A 13543-nucleotide genomic window follows, 5' to 3' on the forward strand; every position below is an offset into this window, starting at 1 on the left:
TCAGGCCTTCACCTCTTCTTTTAGTCCTTCTTTCTAAATGAGTATCTGCTAAAGGGTCCTCACTCCATCTTTTTTTTTTTCTTTTAAGCTCAACCTCCTGACTTGAATGAGAACCATTTCCATAATGACAATTCCACATTCTCTCATAGCAGGAATCTTTCCCTATCATCACACAGTGAACTGAAAATCACTAATTCACCATCTTCCAAGATCCTGTAAAAGGCAACATCTTCCCCAACAACTCTTCTAAGCCAGGAACTTTGAAGTCAACTTCCCCTGCCTCCCCCCCCCCCCCCCCCACACATCCTTCCACTGCATCTGATCTCTGCTTATTTTCTACTCTCCGCATTTAAACCCACGAAAACTCCCTTCTACCTTAAGGAAAACCAACACTTAGCCATCTCTGCTGCTGCTGCTGCTAAGTCGCTTCAGTCGTGTCCGACTCTGTGCGACCCCATAGACAGCAGCCCACCAGGCCCCGCCGTCCCTGGGATTCTCCAGGCAAGAATACTGGAGTGGGTTCAGCCGTCTCTAGCTGCTATATATTTTCTCCATTTCCCCATCCAGGCTTCTTTAAAGACTTATTCTCCTGATTTCTATCCTTTCATTTCCCATTCATTCTTCAACCCACCACTACACTGCTGAAGTTCCTCTTGACACCTTCTTTCTCATGCTGGACACTCCCTTCTATGACTTCACTCTCACTCCATCCACTGGTATTCCTCAGTCCACTTGGAGACTCCTCCCCCTCTCCAAGTACTAGTGTTCCTGTGGGTTCCATCCTGGCTCTCCTCTGCTCCCTACTCATACCCGGACCAGTTCAACTATCTATCTAGTCCACTAGTTCTTAATTCTAGCTGTTAAAGAAAACCTTTTGTAGGAGTCTGTGTTTTAACTGTTCATAATAAGGCCTCCAGACGGAGAAGGCAATGGCACCCCACTCCGATACTTTTGCTGGAGAATCCCGTGGACGGAGGAGCCTGGTGGGCTGCAGTCCATGGGGTTGCTAAGAGTCGGACAAGACTCAGCGACTTCACTTTCACTTTTTACTTTCATGCACTGGAGAAGGAAATGGCAACGCACTCCAGTGTTCTTGCCTGGAGAATCCCAGGGATGGGCGAGCCTCGTGGGCTGCCGTCTATGGGGTCGCACAGAGTCAGACACGACTGAAGCGACTTAGCAGCAGCAGTAGCAGCAAGGCCTCCAGAGGGCACTCAAACACTTGCTCATAAATCTTCATGGATATTTAAGCTAAGGCATTAGAACCTGCAGCGAATTTCACAGTTGATTACTGCCTCTAACTAGTTACTAAGCACTGTGAAGACTGGTACAGCCGGCTTTCTGCAGGATCCCCGATCCTAATTGTGAGTCTGGGGGCTTATCACAAGGTCCTAATTCTATCATGATAGAGAGATACAGTGATAAGTTACTGAATACTGGTTAACTAAAAACCTGACTTGTGTTTGCTGGCTGATGCCCAGTACTTTGAATCACTGAAACATTCTTAAATCCTATCAAGCTTAATCCTACACGTTTGAAATGCACATCTAAACATAATTTTGAAAGCCAGAGGGACATAATGGGGCTTACTCTGAGGAAAGAGGGTTCAGATTTTTTTTTATGAATTGTTTTATCATTTACCTAAACAGGCAGAATTTATAACCTTTGGGACAGAGGATTGCTCTAGCTGAACAAGAGCTTCCTCACAAGATTTGGCACATTACTGTGGAAGGCAATGCAAAATAAGCTGTGGAAATAAGCTATGACTAGTTTATCAACTTGCAGGTTATAAAAAATAAATGAGCTCTAGAATAGCTTTATTGAATTTCTTACATCAGGTGACACAAGAGACACTGTATATTCTCGAGTTAGAATAAAGCTGTAGAAATGCTTTAATGTCAGCAACAGAAATTACTGCTTTTTCAAATTAAATTTTGAATTCTGCTGATACAACTCCAAAGTTAATTTCATTTTTTTAAAATTTCCCTTCTTCCAACCTCTTCCATAGCATAAGTATCTACCATAGCTGTAGGTTAGCTGCGGTAATTCTTTACACTTAGGCTAAATGACTTTGATTTGCCAAATCTAGGTTGACTCCTTATCCCTTTATCACATCTCTGAGCCATTAGAACCTACTGTCCCTGCCAGTTCTGGGAACTTTCTCCTCAGCTGCCAGGGCACCGCTCTCCCCCGAGACCCCTACCTGCCTTCACCACCTGGAGAATCTGCCCCTGTGGGCTCTGCAACAGGAACCCAGTCAGCTGAGCTGACCCAATCAGATGCTTGTCCCTGAGAGTTCAGAACTGGGAGGTGGAAAGCCTGGGTCTACAGAGTGAACTGAGAGGGACAGTGACTCGGGAGAGACACAGGCAGAGAGAGCTGCACCGGCTCCTGGACGCTCCAGACGCTAGCAGGCCTCAGCCAAGATACAGCATGGGGTGCCATGGCAGCCTCCTCAGAGATCCCCCTGCACTTAGGCCACTTCAAACATGTTTCTTTCTTTTAACCAAATGCTTTCTGGTGAAGACATCCTCCTCCTCTCTGATGAGTTCTTCCACAGGCCCCGTCTCCCCTACCTCTTCCTAGATGGACCACCCCCCAGCTCTGCTCTGAGCCTCACCTCACTCTGGTCCACACACTGTCACCCAGACACAGCTGCTATGCCAGCCGTAAGGGGAGGACACTGTGACTGACTCTCCAACCTCTAGCTATACTTCTGTGCGAGCCTGAATGTTTGTGTCCCCTCAAACTTCAGATATTGAAACCTCAACCCCACTGCAATGGTGTTAGGAGGTGGGGCGCTTAGAAGGTAATTAGCTCATGAGGGTGGAGCCCTCACGATGCGATGCGTGTCCTTATAAAAGAGACCCCAAGAGCTCCCTCGCCCCTCTGCCATGTGAGGACACGTCAAAAAGATGGCATCTATGAACCAGGAGGCAGAACCTCACAAAATATATATGAAAGTCACTCAGTCATGTCCAGCTCTTTGCAACCCCATGGACTATATGGTCCATGGAATTCTCCAGCCCAGAATACTGGAGTGGGTAGCCTTTCCCTTCTCCAGGGGATCTTCCCAACCCAGAGATTGAACCCAGGTCTCCCACACTGCAGGCAGATTCTTTACCAGCTGAGCCACCAGGGAAGCCCAAGAATACTGGAGTGGGTAGCCTTTCCCTTCTCCAGGGAATCTTCCCAACCCAGAGATTGAACCCAGGTCTCTCACATTGCAGGCAGGTTCTTTACCAGCTGAGCCACCAGGGAAGCCCAAGAATACTGGAGTGGGTAGCCTATCCCTTCTCCAGCAGATCTTCCCAACCAAGGGATTGAACCAGGGTCTCCTGGATTGCAGGCAGATTCTTTACCAGCTGAGCTACCAGGCAGGACCTCATCAAACACTAAATCTACCAGCTCCTTGATCTTGGATTTCCCAGCCTCCAGAACCATGAGAAGTAAATTGCTGCTGGAGCCACCTGGTCTGTGATATTTTGTCCCGCCAGTCTACATGGACTAGCACAACTTCCAGTGGCCAGGTGAGCACTTGCAGATGGATACAGACTTGGCACCACTCTGTGTCCTGGCCTACCTCTGTGTGGAACGGACCAGTATGGAAACATCAGTAGAAATCACTCCAATTATTCAGCCATAACTCTCAACAAGATAACTGACTACAGCACCATCACCTGCTCAGAGAGAGTCTAGAGCAAAAGGCAATCACAGTATTACTCAAAGTCAGGGTCATGCAGTCTTAAATAACTCCAATAACTCCATATGGAAGACATCAACAGTCCAGTCTAAGTTAGACAGATACTCCCCAAACTTAAACAATATATAGATGTGTAACTATATTCCAAAAAATAGTTACCACAGAAACAGTTTTTAATAATGGATTTATACAGAGCACTCATTCATAGAGCAAAGTATGTATTTGCAGCATAAAACCAATCTTTGCAAATTCTCTCAGGAAGAACCTACAAGTGACATGTAGCTTCTCTACAGCCCTGTTCTGTACGCACATCCAAAACTCAGTCTGTCATCTCCTCACCAAAGCCAACTCTGTTCTCAGTTGTAGTAAATCGGTCCACTGGTCACTCAATGGCCTAAGCCAGAACCTGGTTACCATCAACCCTCCTCCTGCTCACAAAGTCTATCTTCCCAGTTGCTCCTGAATTTATCCACCCACCTAACCTACACTCAGCTGTCATTCAGGCCACCGTCTTCCCCCAGGACACTACAAAGCCTCCATGCCTGACTTCCTCTAATCCATTATCCACTGTCATGTAATCTTTCTAAAATGCAAAATGGGATGTTCATTATCCTGCTTAAAGCTTTTCAATGGGTTCCATTAATTCTCAGTGTAGTTTTCAAATTTATTCATATGGCTTTTAAACTCTGATCAGTGTGAGCTACTATTTACTTCTCCTGGTTCATCTCTCACCATTGCTCACTCCAATTCTAGTTCCAACCAAACCAAACTTCTTCAGGCTCCCCAGATCTAGTCTGCTCCTAGGCCTCAACCACTACCCCCGTCCCCCGACCATGGTCCTTTTACCTCTGACCCATCACACTTGCTATTCCCTCCATTTACCTTCGGTCTCACCACCAGACATCACTGCCTCTAGAAAGCTTACCCTCACCTCTGGATTCTGCATGACCCCTTCTTTTGTGCTCCCAGAGCCCTTCCAAGTCCTCAACCTCATGTCCACTATCACACTTCTTTGGCTTTGTCCTCCACTAAGCCCCACGCTACGCCACATCCACAGAATCCTGCAGGTCCATGAACACTTGGCAAGGGAGCAAATCTACCTACCCTTGGCATAACCCCGTCAGTCCGCCCACACCGTATGGCCCAAGATACCTTGAGCTCCACTCTGCTGAGTCACTTGCAGGCCCTGAATAATAATCAGGCTCCCCATGCTTCTGCCCCTGGTCCCGTGGCCAAGTCCTACTCACCCTGAGTCGGTAAAAGGCAGCGTGCTTTACAACCCGATGTGTGTGTTAGAAACACAAAGAGTTAACAAGAGTCAAACTAGGAAATCCCAGGGCCCACATTTAAGTTTCTGCGTTTATTCTACAGTTATGAGAAATGAGAACTACTTGTATTCTGCATATTGCTAAGAAGAAAACTTCCCTCCAAAAGCTGAGAGCAACAAATATATCACTCAGAAAACATTCACTTTAGAGGATACTTTAATATATGACAGAAGTATTTTTTAAAGTGTACACATCTATTAACTATGCAGCTAACAAATGTCCTAGATATGATGCACTTTTAAAAAGTAAATGCTCCATTATAAATGAAATAACAAATTATAGATTCAATGACATATAATCCTGGAAAATAAAAAAGTAAAAAACTTAAGTGTTCCAACATCCTACTACCCAAAGTCCACAATTTTTAAGATTTTCATTTAATTTCCTCCAGACATTTTACCATCAGAGGTTTTTGTGGAGGGCTTTTGGGACTTCTGTTTAATAAAAGTTTTAACCACATAACATATGCAATTTTGTACCCTGATTTTCTTCACTTAACACTGTCGTAAGCACTTTAATATGTTTTCTTCATAAATATTTTAATAGCCAATAATGTATTACCCAGTTGATAACTTAACCAGCCTGCAAATGCACCCTTAAAAATAATTCTATAATATGTATCTTTTATACATAAAGCCTCTCTGTACTTAAAAATATTCCTTTGATGGTTTCTAGGTGGTTGCTACATCAATGAATATGATAACTTTTAAGGTCCTTGATACATATAGCCAATGTAACATAAGTGTGTGACATTTTTGCTACACCCAGGTACTATGTCTTAAAACTTTGTCTAAATTTGGGCCTTTGTTAACTGAGAAATTGTAATATCTTCATTACAGAAGTAAATACTGTTTAAAACCTACAACAATCCAAAAGCATGTAAAATAAATATAAAATCAATCCCAGAAATAAAAATTCAATCTCCCCTATTCTCCTCCCCTCAGAAGAAGTAATCACAATATATTTTCCACATATTTTTCTAGATCTCTATTTTCATTCAGAACACACACACACAACCACACACATTATTACTGTTTTCTATCTTACAAAAAATGGAACTAAACTTGCTCAAAAATATATTCTAGATATCCATCCAGGCTATGTCAATACATACAAATCTGCCTTTCTTTTTAAAAGCTACCTAACATTCCATAGTGTGGAGGCAACAAACTTTTTCTGCATTCATCTTCAGCTTTTCCTCTTTATAAGTGATACTGTGACAGACTTCATTCATACTAACTTTAACCTGTATTCTCTTATTAGAATATCCCCAATTCCCTTAAGTGTATCTGCTGGATGAAAGCATATGGGTGTTTTTAAAATTTTGATAGGTTTAACCAAATTGTCATCGGGAAAGGGCAAACTAATTTCAGTCAATTCTAAAGGAAAGCAACCCTGAATATTCACTGGAAGGACTGATGCTGAAGCTCTAATACTTTGGGCCACCTGATGCTAAGAGCCAACTCATTGGAAAAGACCCTGATGCTGGGAAAGATTGAGGGAAGGAGAAGGGGGCGACAGAGGATGAGATGGTTGGATGGCATCACCGACTCAGTAGACATGAGCTTGAGCAAACTCTGGGAGATGGTGAAGGACAGGGAAGCCTGGCGTGCTGTAGTCCACGGGGTCACAAAGAGTCAGACAAAATTTACCAGCTGAACAACAACAAAGACCGTATCAGGTAGCTTTTCCTCTACATACTTGGAGAGCATTTTAATTTGCCTGAGAGCCATTCCCTCCTCTACAAAATCTCACCGTTTTAATTTCCATTTCCCTAACCACCAGTGAGGCTGAATTTCCTGTCATCGCTTTGACACTTTCATTTCTCTATGAGAACTATTAAATGAGAACTATTCACATCCTCCATTCATTTCTTAACTATGTCAATTCTATTATCCTTTGTTTGTGAAGTCGCTCAGTCATGTCTGACTCTTTGCGACCCCAAGGACTGAAGCCTACCAGGCTCCTCTGTCTCTGACCTGGGATTTTCCAGGCAAGATACTGGAGTGGGTTGCTATTTCCTTCTCCAGGAGATCTTCCTGACCCAGGGATCGAACCCAGGTCTCCCGCATTGTAGGCAGACACTTTACCGTCTGAGCCACCAGGGAAGTGGCTTTTTATTATTTGTTTGTGTATGTTACCAGAACTTTACCCCAAGTCTGTCAACTTATAATGTTTTTACATCACACAGAAATATCAGCTTTGATGATATTCAAACTTATCAGTCTCTTCTTTAGATTTGGGGCCTTAGTCTTACCTATTAATAAACTGCTTACTCTAGAAACTTATTTTCCAACATAATAAATTCTCTTATATTTTCTTCCTATACTTTTACAGGTGTTTTTGTCTTTAAGCTCATTCTTTAATTCAAATAAGTCATTTTGAATAAGGGGAAGTAGAATATTTCTTTCCAAATAGTCATTTATCCCTCTACAATGTATCCAAGATTATATCCAATGTATCCAACTCAAAATACCAACTTTATTAAATAATAAATTCCTCTCTATGTAAATGGGTTACTGGACTCTACTTTGTTCCATGTACCAACCTCTCTATTCTTGTACTCACCATTTACATAACTGTACCATTACAGTATGTTTTGATATCTGGCACAGCAAATCCTTCATCAGTATTTTCCACTTGAAAAATTTCTTGGCCACTCGAGCCTCGACATTTAGTCCTCTGGACAAATTTTAGAAGCAATTTATCAAGTGTCCAAAAGTAAGTCTCACTGGGATTTCAGCTGGAATTACATTGAAGTAACAGTTTAATTTGTTGAGTACTGCAAGCTTTACAAAGATGCCGTCTCTTTCCAAAGCATGTAATGTCTGCCCACTTATTTGGGGTAGCTTTTAAACTCTTCAGGTAAAGGTTTCTAATTTTTTCATAGAGCTTTTGTATGTTTATGTGTTACTCTTAAATGTCTTCTGATTTTGTTGCTATTGAGAATACAGTCTTACTTTTCTACAGGAATAATTACAAATTACTTATTAGTGAGATTACACATCTTTCTAAATGTCAAACAAATTGTATCTATATCCATTAAACTATTGAGCCACATCCTGCAACCATGTGTGTGGATTTTCATTTTCTCATTGATTTGTGTGAGTTCTTTACATGTTGAAGATATTAACTCTACACTTAGATTTGTCACTACTATTTTTCTACTTTGTGGTTTGGCTTTTGATCCTAGGATTTCGTTTTTCCTTTCTTCTTAAAGATATTTTAAATGTTTATGTAGTCCAATACAGATTTTAACTAATAACAGATTTGAATGTCTTGTGGGTGCCAGGACCTGTACCTCTTTCTCTCTCAACACCTGTACGGTGGTATCATTTTCCTTAAATTCCAGTTCAAATCTGTCTGATCGCTACACCTGTTCTCTGTTCACCTCAGCGTGCAGAACTCCTTTTTCCAGATGTTCACCTATTTTTTTAAAGGTTTATTTTAATGTGGGCATTATTTTAAAAGTCTTCATTGAATTTGTTACAGTATTGCTTCTGTTTTATGTTTTTGGCCCTGAGGCATGTGGGATCCTTGACCAGGGATCAAACCCATACCTCCTACATTAGAAGATAAAGTCTTAACCACTGGGCCATCAGCAAAGTCCAGCCCAGATGTTTAATATTTACTTCCATATCTTCTCTGATTTGGAGGGCATTTGTGATGGTTTGTCATTTACTACACTTCCATACACTTTCATCTTTGGGGTGCTGAATAGGTTCCAGTGACCTGTCCAGATACTCTGAAGCTAGTGTGACACTGTTTAAACACAACTGGCTCTACAGTATGTTTAAACAATTAGATAGACCTTGTTCTAGCTCATTACTCACTATTCTGTCCAGTTCACCTGAAAAGGGGGATCTCTATAGCATTTAAACATCACAACCAGGGATATGGCCTATCCTTCAGTTTAAGACATTCTTTCTTATCTTTCAGGGTATTGTTTGGTCTCTTCCAGGCAGGTCAGTCGCACTTGTCTTGATGAAGCTGTGTTTACCTGTTTCATGGTTTTTGTTGCATTGTGATCAGAGCCTGCTTTTTTGTTTTTCCATATTAGTTTCTGAAAAAGTTATTATTAGTATTCAGAAAGCTATAAATATTATATACTCACTGTGTGCCCAGTTGCTTTCTCAATTTTTTGTCTAGTATTTTTTTTCTGTTATTCTTTTTTTTCTGGCAAATAGCATTTACAATATTTCCCTTCTTTTCATTTTTAGAACCTCACCTCACTCTTATTTCATGTATTCCTGCTTTGACAAAACTTACCAAAAATATGTTAAATATCCCAAATTTTTACTCTCTCTGATCCTATTCTGTTAAGCATAGTATGAATAATTAGTTTAACATATGTGTTTTGCATAAAAAAGTGCATCTTTATGCCTACTTTTTGAAAATAAAAAATTATTTATTTTTACAGACAAATACCTATTTTGACCTTAGTATAGCTGGTAGTTTGAAGTCAATGTGAACTAGAAGGGAAAGACCATCTCTCTTGACAGACCTCTGACAATCACCTACCTGGCCTTCCCCACTTTCACTCCCCACTCCCACATTCTGCAGGTAGCAGCAGCTGGAGTGGCTGTTTAAAAATGCAAATCTGATTAAGTCATTCCCCTGTTTAAAACCCAACCCTTGTAATGGTTTCCCATTTTACTCGGGATAAAATAAAACATCCTTAACCTGCCCTACAAGACCCGACATGATTTGGTCCCCTGCCTAGCCACACTTGCCCCTCACCCACCATAATGTATCCACAAGTCATTCTTTCAGTTCCCGGAAAGGGCAAAGCTTTCCCCATTCTGGGCCTTCCCACATGCCGTTCCCCTGCCTGGAAAATTATCCCCCATCTCATTCTACACTGACGCCTACTCACCCTTCAGATCTCAGCTCAAAGCTTATTTTTGCAAAAAAGTCTTTCCTGAGTCCTCTCTCTGAAATCTAAAATTTGGTCCCCTTTTTAATACTTTCTCATCGCCAGTGCTAACTCACTTTCATAGCAGACACCGGTTTGTGATTATATGAGCAGCTGCGTGATTGTTTAATTTCTGATCCCTTCTGCCCACATAACGTAAACTAGAACAGAACAGAGGCAAGCTGATTTTGGTGGCCATGCTAGAAACATTCGTATACATTTGAATAAAAGAAAAAAAATACCTACATACCTCTTAATTGTGCCTTTTACATCTTAATATGATAGCCATCACATTACTGAATATGTATGTAAACTGTTAAAACTCTGGTACTGCTGGCAAATTCAGTAAGAATCCATTCTACTCAAAGGACATAAAAACCTGAATCTGTTACTGCTACAGAAAAACACAAACAAATTTACATCACTAGGAAGTTCTGTTTACATATTACGAGTGTTTTATGTAGTGTTCAATTTGCTGATGCTTTATTCACAATCAACTAATTTTTATGCCTTATTTTTCAAAGCATGTAAAGCACTATGAAAAATACGCTTTGTGAAATACTCTTTCAGAAGTCTAAAGAGTACTTGATAAAAATATGACAAAATCAGAAACTAAACAGCATTCAAAGTTGGCTATCTGTAGTATTTTATAATATACATATCTGGCCAAAGAAATAAAAATTGTAGTGCAAATTTAAAAATCCCTTCAGATCACAAAATCAACATTATATACTACTTTATACTCTACAAAGACTTTTACACACATGATATCACTGAACTTGGTAGAGTAAATAGAGCAGATATTATCACTACATATAGAAAAGAAAACTCAGGCTTAGAGTGATTAAATGTCTTCCTCAAGGTCACAGGACTTTAAAACAGGCGTCACAATTAAAACAGGGTCACAATTACAAGAAATGTACCACATGTAAATTTCTGAACCAAAGAGAACGTCCATCATAAACAGTTTCTGTAGTAAGTGTAGATTTGTGCTCCCTTCACTAACACTTCAGTAGAGAACAACAAAAAAAACTATTTTAAATGTAAAGTTAAATCATAAATTGCCATCAGTTCAGGAAATGGCTAAATAAACTATGGTGTCCTCAAACTATGGAACATGATGCAGCAGTTCTGCAAAATGATTGCATGCATCCTATGCTAAAAACGGAAAGCTAGAGTGCACTCATACTTGTTAAAACAGTCGAAGATAATACAAGTATACACTGGCGTAAAAACATTTTTAAAGATCTAGAAGGTTATACACAGTTGTTATCTCTGGGAACAGAGGTCTTGTAGTCAAAGACATTAGCCATCTCTGTGATGTTTTAGTTTTTACAAAGAAAAGGCTTTACTTTGCTGATTTAAAAGTAATTCTTAAGATTTAAACCAATCTGTGGGGTGAACAAGGCCATTTTTCTGGGTCTAAAAAACTGTGCATCTATAAAAGAAGGAGGAACCCCCGCTTAAAAAAAAAATACATATATAGCAACAAAAACAGTTCGATTCTCTTAAAACAATAAACATCACAAAACTTTTCTTTAAAAAAAAAAAGGCAATAGCTTAGAATTTTTTTTTTTTAATATCTAGTCTCCTTTGTTGCAATAAGACAACCAATAAACTATCAACTAGGAGAGTCCGGAACAGGCTCCTCCGGGAGAGATTTAGTTGTTAGAGTTGGGCAAGGAAGGTTTCACAAAGGAGCTGAGTTTTGAGGGAAATGAGAGGTGACTGGGCAGAGAGATGCGGGAAGATTAAGCCAGAGAGGGAAATGCCTGGAAAGTGGATATACTGAGTTAATCAGAAGCAGGGCCCAGGAAGAAAACTGGAGTAAAGTCCTGAAAGAGGAGAAGAGGATTCCTTTGGATGTGGGAGGTTAGAGGGAGCTCGACTGCGCTGCCATCCAGTTTACCTGGGTGAGAATCCGGCCCTTGTTATGGTCAAACAATGGAGGCGTCCAGCGGCAGCAGCGATCTGCGCTGGGTGCCCGGAGGGTTCCTCATCACCTGAGTAGGATGCTCCGCTGGCTCTGCTGGGACGCGAGGCGCTCTTAAAAAAAAAAAAAAAAACACACACAACATCACACCATGCAGTCAGGCTTCTCCGCGGCACAGCCCGGCTCCCTTGATCCCACGGCGCGGCCATTACCGCTTCTCCGGGGACCCGCCTGGAAAGGCTCCAAGGCGCGGCTTCACGGGTTTCTAAAGCTGTTTTGCTCCCCCTTCCCTCGGCTCCAACAACAATGGAGCCCGGCTCGGGAGTCTGGCTCCCTTGGGGCCTCCGCCCGGCCTCGCCCCGGTCGCTGCCCCTCCGCCGCCGCGCGCCCTGGCCGCCATCTGTGACCCCCGCTCCCCGGCACTGCGGGCCCACGCCGGCTCGCCGAGGCCCAAAGTCAGGCTGCCCTCCCCCGGGCCGGCCCAGGTGGCCGCCGGGCCGCCAGGCTGCGCGGAGCCAGTCTGACCTTTCCCACCCGATGCCCGGGCGCTCACCCCGGCTCCAGGCCCATCCCAAGTGATGGGTTGTTTTTCTTTTCTTTAATCCACTCATTCTCCTTCCGACCCAGTACCCGCTCCCTGGCCACCCCCGCTCGCCCCCACCTTGATCCCGAAAAGAAATAAAGACAGTACAGCCTGGCCACCCCAGAACTCACTCCAAGTGAGGGGTTGAAGCGCCCCAGGCCGCGGACTCCGCGCACCCACCCTCCCTCTCCTCAAGGGACACCTCACAGGTGCGCCTCCGAGCCGCGCGCGCGCGCTCCGCACACCCAGACGCCTCCGGGGGACAGCGCGCGTGCGCACGCACGAGGCCGGCGAGCCCCGGGGGAGCGGGGGCCGCACGCATGCGCGCCGCCCGGCCCTCGCCCCTTCCCCCCCACCCCGGCTCTGCGCCCGCCCCCGTCGGCTGCCCGCGCGCGCCCTCCCCCCTCCCCAGTGTCAGGCCTGTCACGGGTACCCCCCCAACCCTCACCGCCCAGCGCGCGCGCTCCCGCTTGCCCGCCTCGCTCCTCCTCCTCCCCCCCCACCCCACCCGGGCCCGCGTTACCCTGGGCAACCGCAGTGCGGCCGCACCTGAGCTGTGCGCCTGCGTCCCACCGGCCAGACCCTCCCTTCCCCTTGGTCGGTTCCCCAGCCCCGCACAGCTGCGGGAGAGTGGGGGCGGGGCGTCACCCTGTCCCCGCGAAGTGAGTATCGATCGGCCTCCCCCGCCCCTCCCCGCAAACACAGACCCACCGCCGCCGCCGCGCCGGCGCCTCGGCCGCCAGCCGGGTCAGCGCGGCCAGGCCTTCTCGCCGCCCCGGCCCCCCGCTCCCAGCGTGCACCGCGGCGAGCGCTCGGGTGGGAGCCGGCGAGATGCGCTCGGCGGGCGGTGCCCACTGACCTCCCTCGGCGGCCCGGCCAGGGCAGGGCCGGAGCCAGGAGCCAGCCCCGCCCGCCGCCCCGCCCATGGGCCGCCGGCCCCCGCAGCCTCCCGCCCCAAGGATCGCGCCGAGGGGGGGAGCCGCCTGAAGGACCGCGACGGCTGCGCCCGCAGGTGAGGCGGGGCCCGAGGTGTGATCGAGTCCAGCCCCACTCACCTGGCGGTACCTGCAGGGAGGCTCTG

At 44.6% G+C, this 13543-nt stretch overlaps 2 protein-coding genes across 4 annotated transcripts in view; one reads left to right on the forward strand and one right to left on the reverse strand.

Annotated features, from left to right (window-relative positions):
• Nucleotides 1–12505, reverse strand: part of LOC139176727 (uncharacterized) — a 32261-nt gene extending 19756 nt beyond the window's left edge. For both annotated transcript variants that reach the window (XM_070769405.1, XM_070769406.1), the window contains exons 1-2: nucleotides 12092–12505; nucleotides 11856–11992 (exon numbers count right to left, since the gene is read on the reverse strand). In XM_070769405.1, coding sequence (XP_070625506.1) covers nucleotides 11856–11992; nucleotides 12092–12490 — 536 coding nt within the window. In that variant the 5' untranslated portion in view covers nucleotides 12491–12505. The remainder of the gene's footprint in view (nucleotides 1–11855; nucleotides 11993–12091) is intronic.
• A 469-nt stretch (nucleotides 12506–12974) lies between these two features.
• CCDC92 (coiled-coil domain containing 92) overlaps nucleotides 12975–13543 on the forward strand; it is a 36409-nt gene continuing 35840 nt past the window's right edge. The window contains exon 1 of one of the 2 annotated variants that reach the window (XM_070769402.1): nucleotides 12975–13124. The gene's annotated coding sequence lies outside the window, so the exon portion shown is untranslated. Of the gene's footprint in view, nucleotides 13125–13199; nucleotides 13475–13543 lie in introns of those variants that run through there. The other variant, XM_070769401.1, reaches the window with a different exon arrangement.

Source organism: Bos indicus, chromosome 17 (assembly GCF_029378745.1).
Source record: "Bos indicus isolate NIAB-ARS_2022 breed Sahiwal x Tharparkar chromosome 17, NIAB-ARS_B.indTharparkar_mat_pri_1.0, whole genome shotgun sequence".
Classification (NCBI taxonomy): domain Eukaryota; kingdom Metazoa; phylum Chordata; class Mammalia; order Artiodactyla; family Bovidae; genus Bos; species Bos indicus.